Source organism: Thermobia domestica, chromosome 8 (genome assembly GCF_964235325.1).
Source record: "Thermobia domestica chromosome 8, izTheDome1.hap1.1, whole genome shotgun sequence".
NCBI classification, from domain to species: Eukaryota; Metazoa; Arthropoda; class Insecta; order Zygentoma; family Lepismatidae; genus Thermobia; species Thermobia domestica.
In genome coordinates, this window is record NC_137461.1 from 24477254 (window position 1) to 24503431 (window position 26178).

At 36.0% G+C, this 26178-nt stretch overlaps 1 protein-coding gene across 1 annotated transcript in view; it reads left to right on the forward strand.

Annotated features, from left to right (window-relative positions):
* Positions 1–26178, forward strand: part of Nipsnap (protein nipsnap) — a 30124-nt gene that overhangs the window by 689 nt on the left and 3257 nt on the right. The window contains exons 2-4 of the mRNA XM_081768277.1: positions 5967–6149; positions 19003–19168; positions 22449–22716. Coding sequence (XP_081624403.1) covers positions 5967–6149; positions 19003–19168; positions 22449–22716 — 617 coding nt within the window. The remainder of the gene's footprint in view (positions 1–5966; positions 6150–19002; positions 19169–22448; positions 22717–26178) is intronic.

Sequence of the window (26178 nt, forward strand, 5' to 3'; positions counted from 1 at the left end):
AAAATGGTTAAGATGAATTAATGTCCATATATCATCCTACCTTAAAACATAACGGCTTTTGTGCCGGATAGTAGGCCCATTATTTTCGGGCTTATAAACGTGAAAATGTCATTTATCAGGAAATTCAATGTTACTGCCTTAGAAAGTTATTCTTAAGAATTCCTCGGTGTGCATGCGCTAAATGAGCAGCTCCGTTACTAGCTGCGGATTGACTTCAGAAGGGCTCACTATAAATACAATGTGGACGTGTGGCATGAAAACTACAGTGCATAAAACACTAACCAATTTGTGCTAGGCGGCCACTAAAATGTACGAATACTGTTTAAACCGAGTCTGACAGGAGTGCAGCAGGGGTCCGGGCGGTAGCCAGGGGCTGCGTTCATAAGGAACAGGCGCGTCAGCTACGGGGGTACACGCATATACAAAAGGATAGGGGAAGAGCACGCTTATACATACAGTACTTTTACTATCACTTAAAATTTATTTCAGTGTGCTGTGCAATCATAGTAATTGCTTATATTCACGAAAGGTGTTTCACATCGTATTTTAACTATAAAAATTTCTATTTGGTAGAACCGGCTGCTCGAGTGCATCCTTACGTGTAAGTACTGCGTCAGGAAATACGCTATTCAAACTACAGTTTAAATAACAAGACCGAATATGTACTAGGTGGCCACTAAAAAGCACAAATGCTATTTAACTCAAACATCGTAGGAACGCAAGGGGGAAGCCAGAATGTTAAGGGGTACGTCCATAGGGAGGCGCATTAGCGACGTTGGGTATGTGCGTAAACGAGGATGTCGCTCAAAACAACTAAGTTACGTTAAATTAGTTGATTTCTTAACACATTCACTACGATTACTTACCTTTGCGTTATGGTAGATTACTTATAGTACTCTGATAAATTACCTTTCATCTCCTCACTTTATGGTCGTCCTACATATATATCACACTATCTGCTCATTTTGAACAGTTAGTGCCTCTTCACAAAACGTAAATAATGGGTAAACTTTACAATACACGCTCCAGCTGTGCGTCAATAAGTAGAGGATTGAGTTTAACGTCCGTTCCAGCAGCGAGGCTATATGATACGGAACCTACGGGTATAGTAGAGTAGAATAGGGTAGAGTGAGATAATAATAAGTAGGGTAGGGGTAGGAACGGGATAGCTTAAGGTAAGAGAAATTTTCATCCATTTTCATAACAGTAATAGAGTGTAATTTCTCGTTTCTGAGCGAGTATACAAGCTGCAGCGCGCATAGTAAAGTTAATTAAAGTTCTATTCCTAACCATTATTATAAAACTGAAAATCGAAGTGACACATCAGTCACATGAAACTGCTATCTTTCAACTAACTGCCTTACTACACTTTGTCTGATGTCAACATGCTTACACGTAAAATAGTACCAACAAGACGCGGCTTTTGACGTGTCAAAATAACACATTAAAGTTGGTTTGTTTGTATGAATTTCACAAAACTAACCTATCCACCATTTCTTTCCTATGAATTTTTACGTGTTTCTGGACCTACTTTCTGGCACTTAACTCAACATAAAGAAGGTATGACTCGAAAACTACTATCTCAAAATAATAATAATAATAATAATAATAATAGTAATAATAATTATTATTATTATTTAATTATTCTTGAGGCTAGTAAAAGCTTGAAAGTCATAAACATTATAGGAAGTTACTCTGTGACCCCAAGGAGGAACTAAAAGGAAAATGGTATGGGGTATTATTTGATAGTGACTTTGGCTCAAGTATCGGCTCTGGAGGCGTAGACTTTAATTCCTGTCTGCAGGTTCATTTTAGGAGGACTTCAGTGTACGTACACGCATAAGAACTATTGTGCAAAAGACTAACCAACTTGTACTAGGTGGCCGCTTAAAAGCACGAATGCTATCTAACCGTGTCATAGCAGGAGCACAGCAGGGTGGTCCGAGCAGTTACATTACGTCAGCGACGGCAAGTATGTACGTAAACTGGAGAGTGCAAAAGTAAAACACCTTATGTATGGATTTGGGGGAGATATTAAATGCAATCCATGGTTATGGATCATGCTCTTAGCAGTAAAATTTACTGTTTTCATAGAGAGAAGGTTACTGGAACTCAACGTTTGATCCTATAAAGAAGGTTTTTTTAAGGAGGCCAAAATCGAATTTTCAAAGATGATCGCCATTGTAGCGTGAAATAGTTGGTGTATAAGGGGGAACATTCCGATCGTCATGTTATGGCTCCATTTACAGATAAAGTGTACGTGGACAGAGTTTAAACTTACATTTCTTCGTGGATGTAGTATCCGAATGCCTTTTACATTCTTTTGTTGACACATATCGGTATTCGTTCAACATTTACATACTTTAATTGATTATCCCCTAATGCCTGATTCTTTATCAATGATTGTCACCTGATGCCTTATTCGTTCATTGATCATCGCCTGGTACCTTCTCATCTCATTGGAAAACGTATATTATTTCCAACAAATTTCTTTACTTCATTTATTTAGGAATTAGTAGTACTCTTTAGGTACACCTCAGTATTAAATGTAATTGTTTGTTTATTTCAGGAAAATGCCAATGACATCTCCAATCTTATTTCTTTCTTAATAGTTTTTTTTCTTTCTTTCTTTCTTTACCTCTTGTGGTGTGGTCTTCTAATCTAGCTCTGTTGAAGGCGGGATAATGTGAAGAACGGCGTATGCTGTGAGGATTGACCTTACATCATGGTCTGTTCTTCCAGTAATTGCACCGAATTGAAGTCTCGGTTGTGGCTCAGAGTTCACGTTAGTAGTAGGTACATTCTTTCATAACCTGGGTGTTGTATAATAACGCAAAACACAAAAAGACTAAAAACCAATTCTTTTATTTATTTTCCACATTGAGAACTGGCTTTGTGTGTGTGTTTCTATTTGTAAAATTCTTATATGCATTAAGCATTTGCTAAATTTTTTCTCCAATAAATTCTTTTATATGCTCTTACGGAAACGGCGCGATGCTATCGAAATTATTAATACCCAGTATTTAATGAATTCCGTAAAATAAAGTGTTTCAAAATGAATATCGGGGTCGTAAGGCGTTGTAGTATTTATTACAAATAACCAATCTTTGGAAGTAACGCGTTACTTTTTAAGTAACGCTTCCTACTAGCGTGTTACATTTTTTCCAAAGTAACTGTAACGGTAAAAATCTTTTAAGTAACGTACCTAGTTTCCGTTTTTTTTTTTTTTTTTCGTTACATTTCGGATGAGTAGCTACAATGCTTACGTAAGACCTGCATATTTTGCATTCTTTCAAAGTATTGTCTCATACAGTATACTATTTTGGGGAAATGCTTCACGTATCAATGATATCCTATTAATACAGAAAAAAGTAATTAGAATTATGACAAATTCACATCAAACAGCGCATTGTAAACCTTTATTTAGAAATTTGAGAATATTAACTGTGATAAATTTGTATATATATATAGCTATTTTGTTCGTGAAAAACAGACTACCTGAATTACATTGCAGATACAACTTGCATTCGTACAATACAAGGTACAATAAACTCATAGATGTACCATATAGGAGACTCAATAAGTCGAAGAACAACTATGATGTAATAGGCATAAAATTGTATAATGGGTTGCCAAGTGAATTATCTTCAAGTCCCATGAATGTGTTTAAGCATAAATTATACAATTGGCTAATAGAAAGACCGTTTTATTCATTAGATGAATACTTTACGCAAATTAAATGTGAAAGTTAACATTGTAATTTTGATGTATATTTTGACGTTGTCTATTGCCATAATTGGTTCAAGGACAATAAAATTATTATTATTATTATTATTATTAATGTATGTAAGTGGTATATCTTTTTTCGCAAACAAATGTTCTTTTCCTGTGACTGAATTTCTCAGAACAGAGCATGAACTATGTCATTTACCGACAATCAGTCCCCGACACACAGAGAAACAGAGACGCCCAAATTTTAGTGCCACTTGCTGTTTCTGCAAAATGAGTACAGTCTCAGGAAAATCACGTGTAACTAACTGCAAACACTTGGAAGATTTTGTCATAGATTTTGACAGCTCCAAATCAATATATTCAGTAACGAGTGCAATGGAAGTCTAGTTTACTTTGGTTGGTGGTGTTTTTATAAAAGAGATGGAGAACGAAAATAATTTACCGGTAAAAATACTTTCTCTTAGAAGCTGAGGATGATACTGAACAGAACTTAAAAGTAGTGTGCATAAAATGCTTCGGCCTAAGGAATTAATATGAATAAACTGTGTCTGATGACCAGGACCTACTTTATTACTAGAAAATAGTTTGTTGACAGTATGTGATATTGGAGTTCTTTCAGATCAGTTTGCGTATCCTAGAGTTTTGGTGATTATAGAGTTAAAAATAACTCGCTTTAAAAAGCATGTATTGATTTTAGAGTTACTGGTAAGTTATGTTTCGCCTCCAGTTCTTGTGCTCTCATTTTATTATAGTAGAATGCTTCTCTTTATTCTGTATTTTTAATTTTACGTAACATTATTGTTATTGTTATTCTTATTATTATTCTATAATTAGTTCTGCAGAATAACAATAAACAGCCGTTTTTGTCCTAACGCAATATGGCATTTTACTCAGTGTTACATTATAAGGTGTTCATATTGCAGTCAACTCAGAATTTGTTCTTGCGTGTCATAAAGCGATCCAAAACGTGCAATAGCTATTGCGTTTATAAAGTTAGTGAGACATATCAAATTTCCAATAAGATAACTGTCCGCATGAAAGAACATAGCAGCGCAGCTATTATCAACCTACAGTTCTAAACAATTACGATGATTGGAGAAAATCAGAATGTGCGTAATAATAATAGTAACAGTGATAATGGTGGGGGTGGTAGTTGTAGTAGGGATTTTTTTTTTTTTTTTTTTTTTAATAATTCAAAGTTTCGGACCTAAAAGTAACACGTTACTTGAGTTACTCTCGAAGTAGGGTAACAGTTACTTTTCTGGAGCAAGTAACGCGTTGCATTTTAAGGAAAAGTAAACTAACTTGTAACGCCTTACATTTCTACAAGCAACTTACCCAACACTACAATTAACTTACAATTATAAACAACTCATCAAATGAAACAGCAACTCAAACAGTTTTGTATGCACGCATGCGCATGCACTGTTTCCTCTGTCTGCCGATAGAAAGTGCTAGTAGCAAAAGATCAAAGATGGCGACTAGTGAGCAGAATGCTTTTTGTGTTTTTCATTTTGCAAAGATTGAATCTGTAGTTGCAGTGCAACCGTCTGTGTGGAGAATTTTAAGGAGGCGCTTACAACTATGTCCTTATCGTTTGCAGTTGCTACAAGGTCTAAAACCTACAGACTATGGTTTATGTGCCAACTTTGCAAATGAAATTTTGCTGCATGAAAATGAAGATTTTCTGGATTATGATGTCTTCAGTGATGAATCGACATTTCACTTAAAGAGCGATACGAACACTCATAATGTTCTTATCTGGAGGTCAGCAGATCCCCACGATGGCACAATTGCAAGAACACTCCCCAAATGTATTATGTGCTATGTCCTGGCGGAAAGTTTATGTCCTTTCTCGCCTATCAATTCAATGTGTATCATGAGACGAATTGTGCTCATAGTGAACACTTGTAGCAAAAAGTATTTTAGCTGCTCTTTCATTTGATGTATTATCTATAATTGTTCGTGAAATGTAATAAATACTAGAAAGCCTTAATACCCCGATGTTAATTTTGAAACATCCTGTGCATATATATTTTTTAATTCGTTATTATAAGTTTTGTACGAATTAAAATAGAAAGTAATCTAATTTAGGACATGAAACAGTTTATTGTCATCTTTCAATGAGTTCATACATTATGGATGGAAGAAATGTAAGAAAGAGGACGCATTCCTGAACTTAACAGAAATCGCACTAAAGTGAGTAACATTTATCTGGTTTTCTCTCCTTCTAGAGCCTTCTCCACTAGTCCTGCTGCTTACGATAGCAATGAGAGCTGGATCAGCAAGCTCCTGGTTCGTCGAATTGAACCGACAAAGGAGTCACACTCTCGAATGCTGTCAGATAAAGAGATAATTTATGAACTTCAAACTCACAACGTTCAGCCTGGAGCAATGGATAAATACCTGAAAAACTAGTAAGTATAGCAACAATTAATTTCTTTTAACATTGTTTAACATTTCGTAAATGCTAAGTATCTTTGCCATAATAATTAGAGCATGTGAACATAATGACATACAAACAAACTGCATTCTGAGTTTCCGAGAATTCAAGGATCTGATGGATCACAAAACCTATTTTGCAGGTCCGAAAGTTGGTTCTGGTGTGTATAGTGTTTTGCCAATGTGGGAAACCACACTTAAAATAAATAAATAAATGTTCAACTTTTTTTAGCTCCCTTGTATCCTAATCCATAGATGAATTTAAATCAAAGAAATACGAACCATCTTTGACAAATTGGGGTTGTAATACAGTGGACTTACCAAGACTCGGTACTCGATAATTTGGCGGTCCGGATAACTCTGCTACACTCTGGCAGAGCGAAAAAAGAAATCGCGCGCAGACCCGTTCAAGGTCATCGCTTGCGTGCGTGTGTCTTATCAGGTAAATTACTGTACGGTATGTATTCATTAATTTTCATTTTCATGTAAAGGCTCAATGCCTTCATAAAGTACGTACTTTTCCTTTATTTAAGGGTGATTGGAGAGTTTATTCTCTGTTGTATTCTCAAGGAACCAATACATACAAGTACAGTACTGTATTATCTGAGGAAACACTCGTACTTATTCTTTTCGCACAAATTCGGCCACCCTTCAGTCCACATTAGGCCGAGTTTTCGGGACTGTACTGTATTTTAAAATTTCCCATTCACAAATTGCCAAACCATGGCTTTTTACAAAGAAACTTTGTACACAAAAAATTTACATTAGGATTAGAAATAGAATAATAATCAGATTACAGAAGTTATACCATACTTCGACTTTTATTTTCATTCGTATATCACATTAGAAATTTACACATTACCAGGATATAGTTCGGTGGCTGAGTGGTAGAGCGTTCACCTCTGGTGCTTGGGGTCCCGGGTTCGATCCCAGCCCCCGCCAAGTGAACTTTGTGGTGGACAAACACCGTGTGCGTGGGTTTTCTCGGGGTTCTCCCGTTTCCTCCCACGTTCTTCATTCCACCATTTCATTCATTACTCATCATCACCGTCTCCTTTAGCCTAACCGGCATAACCGTGGGACGTAAAACTCAGAGATTTCATTTCATTTCAGGATATAGTTCAATGGACCCTGGCAATATAGATAATAAAGAGCATTTTTTACGTAAGTGCGTAATTATGAACTTGAATTTGAAAACAGCAGAATATTTAACTTGTTTTTACAGCAGAATTTTACTGTCACTCAATATAAAGTAAATCACCACATACAAAGAGTGAAAAAGTGACTGACTGGACGGGGACTCGAACCCGGAACCTCCGGCATACCGTGCCGATGCGTTAACTACTACGTCTCCCAGAAGAGCCACCCACTCTCACTTTCGAGGTCGGTGCTCTCCACTCAGACCACGTGGATTGTATCACAGACCCCCTGCTGTGATTGGACAATCCCTGTGTCTATGTATTGAGCACCTATGATGGTTTTAATTTTATATAGGTAATAATGAAAGTTCATTAATATCTATATGAAATATATTAATATTCTGTTCTGGGAGGCGGACAGGGTTTCGTAGCGGTCAACGGATCGGTACTGTATGCCGGAGGTCTCGGTTTCGAGTTCCGGTCCAGTTACTTTTTTCACTGTGTACGTTATTGAATTCTCATCTATAGAGGATATAGTGTGTTAAAAAAATCGGTTGTTCCCTCTTTCATTAATATCCATATAAATCACCTCAATTAATTAAAAATTAATTCATCTAGCAGTTAAAACAGTAGCTGTTTTTCTAATATATCAGGAAGCCATGTTTTTAATATATTCTATATTAAGAATTTTGTAGAATAAGTAGTTCTCATTTTCAAAGTTCATTCTTCTCACGTTGCTTAGTGCTGAACCTTTAATTACTTTTTGGAGTCAGTTGGTGCAGTTCGTTTGTAAGTGATACCCAGAAAGATGTTGGAAGTCAATCGAACTAGGTGTTAAAAGTTAGTAGAACGAATATATTGTAATGATTTTATAGGTAGAGACTAAATGACGGTCCGGGCTAGTCTTTTCCCCTTCACCAATTTATTATAAAAATTGTTAAATACAATTTGTTAAAAATTGTTAAATTGTCTTTGATTACAAAGAGTATTGTATTCTTGTTATTGACCAGATGACAGGGAATAGGTGTTTTGCACGGTGCTCCTTCTTTCAAGGCAGTCTCCAAGACACCTGATGGTTCTGGTGAATCTTGAAGGGTAGCCCCCTCAGCCCAAGGCAGCTTCGCGAGGCTCGGTTGTAGTAAGGATCCCTAGTCCAATGCGACCTCGGGTAAAGATAGGTGTACCCCTAGTCTAATGCGATCTCAGGGCAGTTGTTGGTTATTTGATCAGTTCGTCGACTGATGCCAGGTCCCTCGGTGGTTGGGCTTTTATTTGTCGTTTTCGGGTCCTTTCGTGAAGTCCGTCTTCTTTCGGCTTCCCTCGGTGTCTTCCGTGTCGTTTTCTCGTCTGCTACACTGTTTACAATCAATAACACATGTTGTATTGACTAGTGGTGGGCACAAAAACAGGTTTTTCGGTTTTAAAAAAACCGGTTACCGATTTTCTCCAAAACCGATTCGGTTTTTCACCTGATCCGGTTTCGGTTTTCTCCAAAACCGGTTCGGTTTTTCACCTGATCCGGTTTCGGTTTTCTTCAAAACCGATTCCGATTTTTCCAAAATTGGTTCTATTTCTGACCAGAATGGTGTTTCGTTGTTCTCTGGAATCCGAATCCATTTCCACAGAAATAGTTTTATGTGTTTTCGAAAAGTTTTCACCGAAACCAGTTTCGGAGAAAACCGAAATCGGTTTCGGTGGAAAATCTAACCGGTTTTGGAGAAAACCGAAATGTCGGTTTTTATAGAAACCGGTTTTCGGTTTTTATAAAAACCGGTTTTGCCCATCCCTAGTATTGACATGTGCTTCTGCTGTGATGTGGAGATGCTTACAATATAAACAAATGAAGAACGTAGCTAGGTTGCTGTTGAAAATATGTGAAAGTGTTTGGGATATAGTAATGCAAAGAGTAGCTTAAGTTGATTAATAGTGTTTTAAATACAGGAAGAGAAGAATGTCGGGGATACGGCAAAAGATGTTTTAAGTGTACAAAGGTTTTACACCATTTTGCACCTGGTTGTGTACTGCACTAACTCCCAACAATAACATAGAACTTGAGTTGATACAATTGCAAGCTATTATTCCATACATTAGAGATGTGAGGAGAATGATTATAACAAGTAACTCTAACCTACTGAAGAAGAAACTATCGAATTACGTAGTTCGTTTGGTACATTTGCTAGTAAGTTTGTCTAATTATGCAAATGAGGTTAGGGTTACGAACGAAACTTAACTTTAAAAAAGAAAAAAAGAAAAAGAAAACTTTTAAATCATAATGAAATACTTTTGTTGTGCCAGCAGTTTCATTTTTATTTATTTATTTTTTTAGTGGGAGAGATTTACAAGTTACAGTGTTTACTTTTGTAGGCAAATTATTATTATTATTATTTTGGTAGGTCTTATTCTTTCCACCTTCTTTTGGTTTATTTATTTATCTTCTTGGTTATATGATTAATACCTACGATTTGGATCGAATATTAATCTATAGAAATAAATTTCGGAATATATCTATAGAAATCTTTTCATGGATTCAGTTACTGGTCTTCTCTTATTCTGATTGCGTGTGTTCTTGAATTTTATTTTTCTTCTTTTCTGATTGTTCTTTCTTTCGTTACAAGCTAACAGGAAGTTGCACTTTCCAAGACCTTATGATTTCTCTGTACAAGCTAGACTACGAGTTACTGTAATAAGTAAACTATGTTATTATATACTTGCTACAGAAGTAAAAACTAATGTAGTGAAATGAGATTTGGTAGTAACAAATAAGAACAAACAATATGCTAATGCACTGAGAAATTTTAACAGTCTTTCATTTAATTTAAATTTTGATTCCCGAAAATTTTCTGCACTTCGAAGTTTCGGCTCTCCCTTGCAGGACTATTCAGGGAGTCCATTTTACAAGCAATAAACAATCATGGCAAGATGTGTTTTAATTTTTCTTCCCCCTCCCCCCTTTCTACTCAGGATGGCTGGCCTGAAAAAGTTGTTTACACCTTTTCGACCGAATGCCCCCACCGGAATCAAACTAGGAAAAAGAAAATAAATAAACAGTATACAAATAACGCGCACGACGTAATAATAATAATAATCATCATCATCATCATCTTGAAATATATGTATAACCAGGTTTGGACCCCACCTGGGTTTTTGACCTTTCTGTTAGTATATTATTGGTACAACTAAGGTGATCACATTGAAAGTTATTTTTATCAGATTTTGAACTTTTGGGGCGAATTATATGCTTTCATGCTAAGGTAGTCAATAACATTCAACATAAGACCTTTATAAAGTTTTGAATGCATTGAATTTAAATGAATTTTAAAAACTCAGCTTGAGATAATTATAGAACAAATTAATGTGTGGATTATGCTTATAGCCTATTTGAAGTAAAATAAGCAATTTTGTATTTTAGAAAATACTTTCCGTGAATAGTGTTCTTCCTGACTCGGCGCCGCCGAGGGACGTTATCCCTCATACGTTGACAGGTTTCAGATCATAGGTGCCGGTACTAACAGTAACTATGTAAATACATTAGTAAAACTATTAGTATTATTTCTTACCTTTCACGGTAACAAAAGTATTCAGTAAAATTTGGTTTTCCAACAACAGTTCAGTTCAGTCACTTGTTACTACCCTTCAAATAAGCATTCTGGAGAATCAACACCAGCAATAGCGTAAAAATTCTTGACAAAATTAAGAAGCTTGATGCTCGGAGCTCCCAAGACTATGTAGCGCTTATATTTTAAGTGCTGAATTCAAACTTCAGTATTAATGGAAGTTTCGATGTACAGTAAAGCAAGCTGCATTTTCAAGGAAAACCCGTCGTGAAAGAAGTGTTCGGGAAATTCCCGCAATTGAACCCACAAAGCATCGGAAGTGAATACTTCAACAATAAAACTATTTATTTTATGCTGGAAGATATTTAATTTCATTTATGGCATTTTGAAACATTTACTTTAATAAAATATGAATTATAGGCCTATCTTTGTTAATTGTTTTAAATTAATTTTCCGAAAAGAACCGTCTTACAACAAATGCTCGGGAAATTCCCGTAATTGAACGCACAAAGTATCGAAAGTGAACTTCAACATTAAAACCATTAATTTTACGTTGAATAATATTTATTTCATATAAGACATTTTGATGAATTATGTCTTAAATTAATATAGCTATTTGGTATCCATATTTGGCGAACGTCACAGGCTCCTGGAATGACTCGATCTACATTTGTTCGTTTGTGTGCCTGTACCACACAGTGTTCAACTTTTGGTCTTTTAAATTTCAGGATACAAGCTGAAGACACACTACAATTTTCTGTATAGATTTCTTCGGCATACCAACCTAAAATTATAAAACGGCACCCTTTCTTTCTTTTTCTTTTTTTCAAAATAGCGGATATCCACGCTACAAAGGTCAGTTTTCGGTCTTTTTAAATTAAAATTTTGAGGTTAGAAGCACAAGACATTCTAAGTTTGCTGTATAGATTTTTTCGGCTATCGAATATAAAATTTCAAAATCGCGGCCATTTTTTCAAAACAGCAGTGAATAGAAAATTGTTGCAAGTTGTGACAATGACGATCTTGAAATGTAAATCATATTTTAACATTTTTACCCCAAAGTCATTAAAATATTTCGAAGAAAACCCAATTAAACCCGAAAAAACCCACATTGGCCCAGGTGGGTTGGGTTTTTTCAAAAATACCCGGGTTTTTTCAAACCCTGTATATAATACGGCCGTTATTTCTATTTGTGTTTTATAGTTTAATGAGCTTATTTGTTCTTACATGAATGTAATTATTGCTCAAAGTATATCTTTGAACACTAATATCTGTAGCCAGTTGAGAAAGTGTAAATGAGTTGTAGTTTTAACCAATTTTTAGGAATATGACATTTTAAATTCTAAAATAGCGTTATATGTATTATTGTGATCAGATCTTAGTTTAGTCCCAATTGAGTACGAAAGGTTAGGTCGCAGTACATATTTCCTTGTGGAAATAGAGGTTTGTCACTCATCCTTAAAGGGAAGAAGAAAAAAGGCGAGTAAACGATTTATCATCTCATTAACTGACAGGCCAAATGTGACCAAACACGTTGCTACCAATCAGTATTCAAATTTATCCCAAATTTGAATAATGATTTGAAATGCATGATATGTTATCATGGTACGAGAGGTGATTGGGAGTACTATATTAATTTCTTTCTTTCCTTATAAGATTACAGTTAGTTCAAGGGTTGAATGTTTTGGTAGGAACTGAATAGAGTTCTAAATTAAAAATGAAAAATACCGGCTTCTCTCTCAAACCAACGATCGCTACAACATTCTGAAATCCTCCAGATCATTCTGTGTGTTTGGCCTAGCATATAAAAAGGAGGATACATGAATTCACAGTTCAGTTGTCAACAGGCAAACAAAGAGAGCAGTTCACGAAATTTGTGGTCCAACAGTACCTGTAAGTTATTGTTAGAATCCTGCACAGAAGACTGAAGTGTGTTGACTATTTAAATATCCATAAAGGAGTGACGTATAAGACTAGAAAATATCTTCAGCTTGGGAATAATAGTGCTCATTTGTCCATTTCAAGAATGTTTCAAACTCAAAATGTTTCCAGTGATCCTTTTTGTGTTCTAAATTGCTTGCCAGAATATCAACAAAGAGAAGTCTTCCATGGTGTGCATGATGAAGATTTTGTATCTGCAGAAGAATTATTACATTCCGTGAATGAGTCAGCTATAGAGATTGGTGTTAGTCCAGTTAAGAAAACATGATCGGTTAAGGCAAGTCCAAGCTGTGTTCATCAAGAATGCACAGCGAAATTGATGCACCTGTGGGTGAGTGCACCAAATCAGAACCAGCCAAACTCTTGAAAAGAGAAATTCCATCTTCAGAAGAAAATGAACCAAAAAAAGCTTCTGCAACTTGCCGAGAATTTATATCAAACATCAACTTACCTGGTGAATCGTGTGAATTCTGCAATGAGAAGGTGAAAGTTCTAACAATTATCCCAATGTTTCTTTCAAAAGTAAAAATTTTGTCCCACATTCCCTTTGCAACAAAATACATGGTGGACAAAACAAGAAATCTGAGGTATGCAAAGGGAGTGTATGGAAAACGGGATCCATGTCCAGAACCGAATCCAGAACACACAGAGTATGTGAAAATAAAATCCTGAAACGAATATTCGGACCCAAGAGGAACGGGAATGGGGATTGGCGGAAACTTCATAATGAGAATCTATATAATTTATGCCGTTTAGGAACCATTGCTAGGGTCATCAAGTCCAGAAGACTCAGGTGGCCAGGTCATGTAGCCAGAATTGAAGAAAGTAGGAACGCTTTCAGAGTTTTCACTGGAAATTCAACCGGAAAACGATCATTATGAAGACCAGGGGCAGATGGGAGGACAGTATTAAGATGGATCTCGCAGAAATAGAAATAACATAGTAGAACTTCAATCCAGTTGACTAAGGATAGAAGTCAGTGGAAAGCTTTTGTGAACGTGGCATTGAATCTCCGGGCGAGTTCCATAGGTCATGGAGTTAGTTGATATGTTTGAAAGTTTTATGTGTAACTTATCTTTATGCAGAATTAAAATGCCGTGTCAAGTAAGACTAGATTTTGATTTCATGAAACCAATATGTGAAAATGTGGTAATGAGAGTTTGTTTAATATATGACAATTCACATATATATATATATATATATATATATATATATATATATATATATATATATATATATATATATATATAAATCCTGTTCAACTCAAACACCTAAGTTCTCCTTTGCAGTGCAAGTAGTACTGTATGGTGTTGATCAACAGTCACACAATCAAATATTTTGGGATTAGCATTTCTTGAACATATATAAAAATTGATTTTTGAAAAGAGAATTTCAGGAGGCTGGAGTACGAGAACTTTGAACACATGTTTAAAAACGGATGATATTATTTTAATCAGTGTATTATTTTCTGTCAAATAAAATAAAATGCAACAAAATATCACAGAGTTTGAAAAGACCCGGGTATTTTTGAAAAAGCCCAACCCACCTGGGCCCATATGGTTTTTTACGGGTTTAATTGGTTTTTTTTTTCGAAATATTTCAATGTCTTTGGGGTAAAAATGTTCAAATTTGATTTATATTTCAAGACTCATTGTCGCAACTTGCAACAATATTCTGTTCAGTACTGTTTTGAAAAATGGCCGCCATTTTGAAATTTTACATTGAATCGCCGAGAAAATTTTACACGGCAAATTTAGAACGTCTTGCTACTATCCTCAAAATTTAAACTTAAAAGTCCGAAAATTGCACCCTGTAGCGTGGATACCCTCTAGTTGAAAAATAGCCGCCATTTTGAAATTTTACGTTGGATGGCCGCCAAAATATATATACAGTTAATTTAGTGTGTCTCGTGCTTCTACTCTGAAAATTTCTATTCAAAAGACCCAAAATTGCGCCATGTGTGGATACCCGCTATTTTGAAAAAAAAAAAATTGCCGGCATTTTGAAATTTTACGTTGGTATGCCGCCATTTTGAAATTTTACGTTGGTATGCCGCCATTTTGAAATTTTACGTTGATATGCCGCCAAAATCTATACAGGAAATTTAATGTGTCTCGTGCATGTACCCTGAAAATTTAAGACCGAAAGTTGTACCCTGTAATGTGTGTGTAGTAGACAAACGAGCCAGTTTAGATCAAGTCATCCCAGGAGCCTTAGTAACGTTCGCCAAATATGAATACCAAATATATTAATTTAAAACAAAGATATTCATGGCACATATTTTACAACGTAAAATAAATGGTTTTGTTTTTGAAGTTCACTTCCGATACTTTGCGCGTTCAATTACGGGAATTTCCCTAGCACTAGCGAGTGGTTCTTTCCTGAAAATGAATTTAAAACAATTAACAAAGAGATAATTCAGTTCACATTTTATAAAGTTAGTGTTTCAAACTGCCTTAAATGAAATTAAATATCTTTCAGCTTAAAATAAATAGTTTTATTGTTGAAGTATTCACTTCCAATGCTTTGTGCATTCAATTGCGGGAATTTCCCGAGCACGCACTTCTTTCACGAAGTGTTTTCCCCGAAATGTAGCTTTCTTTACTGTACATCGACACTTCCACTAGTACGGAAGTTTGAATTCAGCACTCGAAATAGTAGAGTTACATACAGGGTCGTATCCAGAAGTACAGGGTGCGGCAGCGTTCATAGCGTAATTTGACTTGCGTAGTACAATGATGTACTGCATGAATGCGCGCCAGCTCGTGCCGCATTCGTGTACTAATGAGCTGCCATTTCGAGCGTGACAGTGATATGGAGCGGTGGAGTGCACAGCATCGTGCCTTTGCTGTTGAAAGTTATTTCAAGAATAACGACTCTGTTATTGCTACCCAGCGTCTATTTCGGCAACATTTCAACTTGGGACGTCATGGGAAAGTTCCAGATGGACGGACCATTGTCAGGTGGGTACCTGCATTTCGAACAACAGGTACTGTTTGCAATGGCAAACCGGGAAGAAGTGAAAGAACTGTGCGGACACCGGAAGTCGTGGAAAATGTTCGTGCTGCAATATTGCGTAGCCCAAAAAGATCTGCTCGTCGTCATTCGCCAACTGTGCATATGTCCGATCGCTCATTCAGGAGAATATTGCACGAAGATCTCCATTTTCACCCATATAAGCTGCAATTGTTCAGGAAATTAGGCCTCGCGATTGGGTTTCACAAGAAACATTCTGCTTAACCATGCGTGATCTCCTTCGCCAAAATCCACAAATGTTGCACACCATCCTGATGTCAGATGAAGCTCATTTCGAGTTATGTGGTTCAGTGAATAAACAGAATATGCGTTATTGCAGTGATGTCACAGTAGGGTGTGGAGTTGCTTCCTTTGGGATTATTGGCCCTTACTTCTTTGAGGATGACAGCGGTATGGCTGTAACTGTCACCAGTGAACGCTACCTAAAGATGCTGAAATACATCGTTCCTCCCCAATTAGGCATGGTCGATGTGCATGTGGAACAATTATGGTTTCAACAAGACGAAGCGACCTCGCATACAGCCAGAATTTGCATGGATTTCTTGCGATAGACATTTCCAGGTAGAGTAATTTCCCGTTTTGGTGACATTTCCTGGCTGCCTCGCTCACCTAATCTTTCATGTGCATTCAGAACTTTCTTTTGGGGCTACCTGAAGCAAGAAGTGTTCCGAACACGTTGTGCCACCATTCCTGAGTTGAAGGATCGCATCAGAACTGCCGTCGGCAATGTCCCAGGGAATACCTTACGCCTTGTTATGGAAAGCTTCCAACGCCGCCTAGATGAATGTGTTGTGCAGAGGGGGCATCATTTGACAGGAGTCATATTCAAAAAGTAATCCAGGCAATGGACAATGACTTACACATTAGTAAATGGCATACCTTTAACTATGAATTGACATAAGAGGTAATAAATAAATTACAGTTACTGCCTGATGGTGTGTTTTTAATATCCTACTATGAACGCTGCCGCACCCTGTAGTAGGACTGATTTTTTCCCCACGCCCGCGGAGCAATGTAGGGGAAGGGGGCTGCAAGGCCGGATGTTATGGAGGGGAACAGGTGTCGCCCGGCGACAGTCGCCTGCGTGCGTTAGTTGAGCGTGGACTTCTGTGTTATTGACCTTCTGTTGTGACGGAGCGGTACGTCGTCAGTTGCGATGGAGCGAAATTTGGAGGAGCGGTACGCCATCAAGTTTTGCGTCAAACTGGGAAAATCAGCGACCGAAACCAATGACATGCTTACGCAGGCTTACAAGGAGGATACCATGAGCCGCACAATCACCCCGTGAAAAGAAAGCCAGAATGTCGAAATCGATGTTGATTGCTTTTTTTTTTTTTTTTTTTTCCGTCGTGTCATTGTCCATAAGGAGTTTGTGCCTCTTGGACAGAGTGTAAATGCAAGATTTTACGTGGAAGTGCTCACACTGCTGCGAAATAGGATCACATGCGTGCGACCAGACCTGGTGGGGAAATGGAAGCTCCACCATGACAACGCGCCGTGCAACGGCGCGTGGATTGTAAGGTATCTCCTGACCAAATTCGGCGTTTCCACGATGCCTCACCCCCCTACAACCCTGATATGGCACCGCCGGACTTCTTCCTCTTCTCCCGTATCAAGAGGCAGCTCAAGGGGCATCGTTTCGACTCGGTGGAAGCGGCCCAAGCGGCGACGACGAGGGCGCTGAACGGCATCCCGGAGGACGACTTCCAGAAGGCCTTCGCGACCTGGAAGGCTCGCTACCAGAAGTGTGTGAAAGCCCAAGGGGCCTATTTTGAAGAGTATTAAGTCGATGTACCAAAATGTTCAATAATTAAAAAAAAAAATCTGTCCTACTACTTCTGGATACGACCCTGTAGTCTTCGAGCATTAAGCTTCTTAAATCTGACAAGAATTTTTACGCTATTGTTGGTGTTGATTCTACAGAATGCTTATTTGAAGAGTAGCAACTAATGACGGAACTACACTACTGTTGTTGGAAAACAAAGTCTTACGTAAGAATACTTGTATTACCATCAAATGTATGAAATAATACAAATGTATTTACATATTTACTGCTGGTACAGGCACCTATGGCCTTAAACTCATCAAATGTGTGGGGGATAACGTCCCCCGACGTCACTGAGTTGGCGAGCACACTATTCACGGAAAGTATTTTCTAAAATATAAAATTGCATATTTTACTTCAAGTAGGCTATAAACACAATCCATACATTAATTTGTTCTATAATTATCTCAAGCTAAAGTACGCTTTTTTTATCAGTTCAGTGCATTCAGAACTTTATATAGTTCTATCGTTGAATGTTGTTGTATACTTTAACATGAAAGCATCTAATTCGCCGAAGGAAAGTCCAAGATCTGATAAAAATAACTTTAAATGTGATCACCTTAGTTGTATCAATAATATACTAACAAAAAGGTCAAAAACCCAGGTGGGTTTTAAAGTGTTTTTTTTTCAGGTGGGTCCAGCCCGAAAAAGCCCGGCGGGTTTTTTCGGGCTGGGTCCACTTGGGCAGACCCTGAAATATCATGAACCGTTTCAGAGATGGAGCATTTCAATATTTTGCTGAAATTCGCTCGTGAACAATGACACCCGAGGCGCCATCTTTGGCTGCTTGTATCTCGAACCAGTTTATTTATTTATTTATTTTATTTTATTTTATTTATTTATTTTATTTATTTATTTTTTTTTTTGTGGCAAAACAAAAACATAGGTTTCTTACTTTGTCCAGATTTTAACATCTGTTAAATTGAATAACATTTGAGACTATCATGCTAAGATTTTTTCTTTGCCTACCTGAATTGATCTGGATTATCCCATATTTATTCCAGTGGCTAACTTTTGTTTCTGTGGTGATAGATCTGCTGTTTTCTGTTCCTACGAGATTATTTAGTTGGTACTATATTTGCAGCACCATAAGTTGTATATTCAGAGAAATATATGATAAAATTCGCATGTCCGTATTATTATTTCTGGAATAACTACTAGATACATTAATATAATACTACTAAGTTCGGCAAGATAGATAGCTTTCATGAGACTGTTTACTAATATTGTTCGTGCTATGCGTTGCGGCGTTATTTTGCTCGGATTTTTTTTTTTTTTTAATCTTTGTTTGGTATATTTTTAATGCATTTGTTTTTTCTCTCTAATTTTGCAGTCAGGAGTCAGTTCGTTTGGTACATGAACGGAAGGAGTTGAATTTGGAGCTTGTAGCGAGCTGGACGGTCAGTGTTGGTGACCAAGATCAAGCTTTGCACCTTTGGCGATATAAAGGCGGCTTTGCGAGTATTGACAACGCTAGAAAACAATTAACGCAGGATAAGGTAAGTTTAGATTGAAATAATGAGATAATAGGGGATTGCAAACTCACCAGATTACATCAAAAAGAAAGATAATAATAATAAAAAGTATTAACTCCTATCCAAAAGTTCGATTTCGGGTTACGGTTAATCATAGATTTTGCCCGTTTTTGAGTTTCGAAAGCAATAATTCCTCCATGTATGTGGTTGCAATTTATGAGGCAGGATTAAATGTAATTTTAGCTAAAGAACGTCGCAGCCAAATATTGTGTGATTTTGGAGAATACCGCATAAACAAGTTGTACAGTATCGCAAACCCTATCCAGGTCGCACTTTTTCAGTCGCTGAACTTCCATCGAATTCTTACCTGTAAAGAGCAAAATTGGTTGATTCGGATATTTCCTTTGAATATATGAATTTCAGTATAGAGCTTTGTATTACGAATAGAATGCGGAAAATATATGTTTAGATTATATTATATCTTAATGCCGTGCAGAACATGTCAAAAAAGCTGTAAACAACAACTCATTAACCTTTCCACTAGCGTATGATGCTTAATTTTGGCATGAATTTCAGCATCTCATCCGCTGTTCTTCTCAGCAAATTTTCGAACAAGAATTTTTAGGAATGACCAAAAAAAAAAAAATCTTGGCCAATAATTACTTTTTGGGTCAGGAGCGACAAAATTTTTGAACGGTCCCTAAATCAAGTTTTCGTATTGTTTTGCAAAATAAGCACATCATACCGAGTTAAGTAATACTTTGGGTTTGGCTACAATATATGTATTTCTCCAGATATAAGGCGTACAAGAACATTTTTGCCTGAAATATATTGGATCTTTTGTTCCAAAAAGAAGGAACATCTGTCACTAGATACGATTCGAATACATTTTTTTCAAAATGTAATGTTTTTCAAATAACTTGGTCTTTCTTAATGATGTGTTTAGTTATACGTAGATATTTTGATAAGCTAGCTGCTGAATCTTAAATCTTTAGCATTTTTATTATCTTCTTATATTCATGTTTCTCTTGAACCTACGAATGTACGGAACAATCGTATTGACAAATAGCTTGGTGAGATACCAGCGTTAATAAAATAAAAATTGGTTCTTCATTTTTTAATTGCCTAAGAAAAGCAGCAGATGGGGTACTAAAATTATACCCAGACTAGATAATGCCCTTTTTTCGCACCACGGAAGAACGAAGTTTATGGAAAATATTTGAAAGATATATATATATATATATATATATTAGTTAAAATACTTACTGAAGTAAGTTCAGATTACCCAGGTTTTTCTCTGTAGGACCACATTCCATAAAACGTAATCTTTTCGTCAGCCTAGAGTACCTGAGGTTATTTATACACAATATCAAGGTCCTGCGCCTAATAGTTTTGGAGATCTGATTTTAACTGATGTACTGTTTTATGCAAAGGGTTCGGAAACATCAGCGAAGAACTTTGGGAAATGATTCAATACATGAAAACGTGAAAATCATTCTAGACCAACTTCGGTGCTACAGCTCCCCGGAAATTGGTTGGAACGATAAAATAAAGGACGGAAGGTTGTGTTTCAGAATCTAATGCTCATTTTGAGCCTACATTTCACGTACTTGATTATGTCTTTGTCGGGATTTACTACTCTAGACACAGAAGTCGTTTTCTCTTTTTCTCATGCGTTGATTCATCCGACTGAGTCTGCTGATTAATATAACAGTGATATGGACCAAGGGTGGCGACAGAGATAGCATCGAAGTATAGGAGATTCATGAGGTCTTCGACTGACAAAACATGATAGATCAAGAACAGCATACTGACATTCATTTATACCCATTGGTACGTTAATGGAATCTAGGTACAAAGTAACTGTTGTGTTCTTTTACCTGACAATTAGTTTGTGAGTTATGACGGTGTATTCTATCGTTCGTATCAATTTTCGGTGAGCTTTAGCTCTGAAATAATACATTTGTGCACCCTAATTGGTTTAGAATACTTTTCCTTTGAAGATTCATTTCCCAAATTTTCTAGGGAGTTTTTTTCCATACACCTTGTATATATAGATGAAGTATTATAGGTAAGCGAACTGTTGCTTTAAGTATGTTTAGATAATTGTGATGATAATAATTGGCATGTTAAATGGAAATTAGGTGAAAATGAAATGAAATCTTTTAAGTTTTACGTCCCACACTTATGCCGGTTAGGTTAAAGGAGACGGTAGTGATGTGAAATGAATGAAATGAAGAAAGTGGGAGAACCCCGAGAAAATCCACGCACATGGTGTTTGTGCACCACAAAGCTCACTTGGTGCGAGCTGAGATCGAACCAAGGATCCCATGCATTAAAAGCGAACGCCCTACCAGTGAGCCATCGCGGCCTTGTTGCCCAGAAGTAACTGAACTGTAAACATACTATCAATTCAAGTGTGTCTAGGTGAAATAACATAAATAATGAAGTAAATAGTTGAGGATATTCCTTTGAGATTTTGCTTATATTGTGACAGAACAATTCGAATTAGTCGTATACACATATACGGTCAATAATAACTATATACCGTTAATATTACTTCAAATTTTACATCACTGAAAAATAACTATATTAAGCTACTGTAGGACGATTAAAGCTAATTTAGACTTTAATAAACGTAGGCTAGTTCTGTTCAAGAGATAGGAAAAAAGTATCTTCCGGATTATGTGCTTTAACTGAAATATGAAACATTATAGGTCTATTAATCATGAAGCAAGCAGAAATGTGGAGACATTATAACGTAATAGATTTTTTTTAATGGTGTGGAAAATGCTTGTACTTACCAAGTGTTTGTGTTCGCGTAATGAACCTTATGTTTGGAATAATAAACAACAGACTCAAGAAACATGTTAGGGATATGAGAAGTGAAGAAAAGAAAAAAAAATCAGATCCTATAATAATAATAATAAAAGGAAGGTAAAGAATGTTTTTTTTTTTTATTATTATTATTATTATTAAAATTACAAATTTGTATTCGAATGAGTTGTAAATGGTGTGCGGGGAAGGCATAACCAGTCAACTTTGTGCAAGATAGAAGTGGTAATTCTCTCACTACTTTTTAAATGAAAAAGTATTGTATTTTAGTGAACAGGCTTGAACTGTGTTTCTTTGCTTTCGCCTTTCATTTTATTAGATCTTCCGTCACGTGCAGAAGTAGTACGTTATGTTTCACAAACTTTGTGAAGACATTTGAGATAATGTGAATGGTAAGTCCATAATATTTTCAATTAATTGAAACTTAACTTTTAAGCGAAGTAATATATTTTTTCTTTTAAATTTTCAGGGTTACAGTCAGTTGCAGTCGGAAAGAGGTAGTTATCTTCGTTCAAGAAAACTGCAGTACGTCTTAGCGTTTAGTTACTGGCCTCCTGTGGAACCAAGGCAGGGCAGCAATCTGTATGAAATCAGAAGTTACATCTTGAAGCCAGGAACCATGATTGAATGGGGTAACAACTGGGCTCGTGCAATTAACTATCGCCGAAATAATGACGAAGCTTTTGCTGGGTTTTTCTCCCAGATAGGAAGATTGTATAATGTGCATCATATTTGGTGTAAGTTTAATATTTATAGTTAAAAATGTTTGGGAAACTGAGGGGAAATAATTGTACGTCAGTCATAAATCTGTGAGGTTTTAACTTCAGAAAGGAAACAAGAAAAGCCAATATCAGGTTTCTGATATCGGCCAAGTACTCTGAAATTATTATGAAACGAAATAGTTTTTGAGATATAGTATTCGGCGTGCATTTTGTCGCCCGTTGTATGAAGTAATAAGTGGTAAGCGATCAAATTACGTGGCGATAGTAACTCTCAAAGAGGAACCACCATGTTTCATGGTTACTTGAAAGTACTAATGCTACATTGTGAAGCCAACTCTCTATATCCATTTATTTTACCCTCATTTTGAATGCCGAATGATCATGATGTTAATGAGACTTCTCAGTTTTTGACAGGTCCTGTGGTTTCATGATACCTCAATGCTCATTTATGATGCGAGGGGTCCCTGGTTCGAGTACAGACCATGTAAGTTTGTGGTAGACAACACTTGACACTCATGTCCATGTGTTTTCACGGAGTTCTTCCATTTTCTCACACGCCCTCGTTCCACCGATTATTTCATAATCGTTAGAGATTTCATTTCCAAGACTATGAGATATTTGAGCCACAATGAAGTCGTCATTGTAGCTACTGCATGACGTTTTTGACGTCTTAGTTCGTATCCATTTATACCCTTTTAGATGTCTTGTGCAAATGATGCATCGATACCTTTATTCTGTTAATTTTGCGCACACACTCCTTTATTTCTAGGTATATATTGTTCAGTACAATAAGAGTTAGAGTACGATATGATACTATCTGCTTTTCTGTGGAAAATCGAGAAATGAACAAACTCCATAGCTTAACAAATAAAACACAGTTCTGACCAGAGCAGAATGAAATATATTAAAAACTATACTTACAATGTGTTACAGTTTCAAGGACCTAACGTCCTCTTCATCAGACACCAACACTTTTTTTTTTTTTTTTTTTTACAGAAAAATATAATGAGCCCTTTCACTTTTTCTAACAGTTCATTGAAAAGATGACATACAAAGAAAAGAAAGAAAAAGAGTGTTGGTGTCTGATGAAGAGGACGTTAGGTCCTTGAAACTGTAACACATTGTAAGTATAGTTTTTAATATATTTCATTCTGCTCTGGTCAGAACTGTGTTTTATTTGTTAAAATCGAGAAACATTAGTTTTTGATGAGGTGAATTGTGATCGTGAAATTTTCTTTTAAAAAAAAAAATCCATCGACTGTGTTCAAATGTCACAAATATGACATTAATGATCCACAATCTAATATAATTCATTTTATTTTGAAAAATCTAGAAATAATATTTTGCTAATGGTAGTGAGTTCATTTGATCCCATGATTTTCTTGAATTTCACTTGTTGAATAATTTTGTTTGAATTTCATAAATCGATATGATAATCTATGGGAGAGGGGGGGGGGGGACAGGAGGTAGTTTGCTAGAGGGTTTGATTTTTTTTTTTTTTAAAGTAAAGTATAAAAGATGCCTTTACATTTCTTTTTAACCAATATGTTGATAAAAATGTGTGAAATTAAGTTTGGTAAAGATGATTGGATTTTTTTTTTCTTGGAAAATATGTTAGAGATTTGAACACTCTAGCTTAAACTATGGTTTACTGGTTGTTTTTAGTGTTATACTTTGAATACGGCTTGAATGATTTTGCATCTGGTTAGAAATTAATGTTAATAGCTTAGTTTCTTTCAGGGATTGATTTGAGTCAGATATCTATTCGCTCAGTTATGAAGTGTAGCGTAGTATGAACTTTGATACTAGGTAAAACCGGTGTTTCTTTGCTTTATTAGATTTGCAAATTGTACTGTGCATAAGCGTGAGAAATCTTGCAGAACTCTATGGCCTTTGAAACCTGAAGATTTAATGCTGCATTCACAAAAAACTCTCCACTGACTTACATCCTTAGCTAACTGGATTCAGTTCCTACTTTGTATTTGTATTTCTGCAAGATCCATCGTAATATTGCACTCCCATCTGTACCTACATCTTCCTAATGGTCTTTTTTATTTATTTATTTATTTATTTATTTATTGAGTTTCATAACCGGAGTTGCATAATCTATACAATTTACCTAACATTGTTAGATTCGGATAGTGATTATTAATGTATATAAATAATTTGATGGTATTATAAATGAAATATAGTAATTAATAAATATTATGGTAAATAAGTTAAAGAAAGATTTGATATAGAGTTCTGCGATACTTCATGTTAGTAAGTCAACTCTGTTGATTATATGTACAATACGGTACGGAGATGATTGCTCAACTATTTACTTCAAGCAGATTTCTGTTCCCACTCTTAAAGTGAATTTAACACTGTGTGTGTGTGTTTGCTACTTCTCAACTTTTATAACTCAGTACCGTGGTACATTCTAAGCTGTATCTACAATCTCTGCTCCTCTATAAAATTTTAATACAAGCTTCTACATTTCTAAATTCTAACAAGCTTTTATAGTATCTATTGCAAGTAATACTACTACGCATTCTGCTGATGGATTGTCTCTTCACAGTTCCTGCTGCTGTTGAATCCTTCATAGTTCTTTGTGGTCGTTGGAATAGTTTTTTTTTTTTTTTGGGGGGGGGGGGACTGCTGAAATGGAAATTTGTTAATGATATATAGGTAACTCCACCGACAAACTTTGGGAGGCGATTCCTTATACGAAATGAAAGAAAAAAGTTCTAATAAACATGGGCCGAAAAATGCCTCCTTTCAGAGTTATGTTCCATTGAAAATTCGAAAAATCATTTTTCAAAACTCCCTAACATAGAAACTATAGGGCCTATCCCAAGCGGTTTAAGGAATTATACAGGAACTGGTATACGCTCTATCTAAATATCCATGTTTCAGAATTCACCGGTACCAGCTAAACGAACGCACCATTAGTACTTAAAGGAGTATCCGTATGCTTCAACTTTCTTTTCACAGTTCCTTTCATCGATAACGGGGGATGGTAAAACATGGATATTTAGATAGAGAACATACTAGTTCCTGTGTAATTCCTTAAACCGCTTGGGATAGGTCCTATAGTTTCTAAGTTAGGGAGTTTTGAAAAATGATTTTTCGAATTTTCAATGGATCATAACTCTCAAAGGAGGCACTTTCCGGCCCATGTTTATTAGAACGTTTTTCTTTCATTTCGTATAAGGAATCGCCTCCCAAAGTTTGTCGGTAGAGTTACCTACCACCCTATATATATATATATATATATATATATATATATATATATATATATATATATATATATATATATATATAACCATTTGTTGAAGTTGTTGATATGTTATTTATGCATGTTTATCTATTGTAATGACGTCTAATACAAACTCATCTATTTCAGGAACTATTGTAATTAAACACTGTTAGTAATTTAATTGTTGAAATCTTACGTTATTTATCTTATATTCTCATTTGTTATTCCTTCGCATA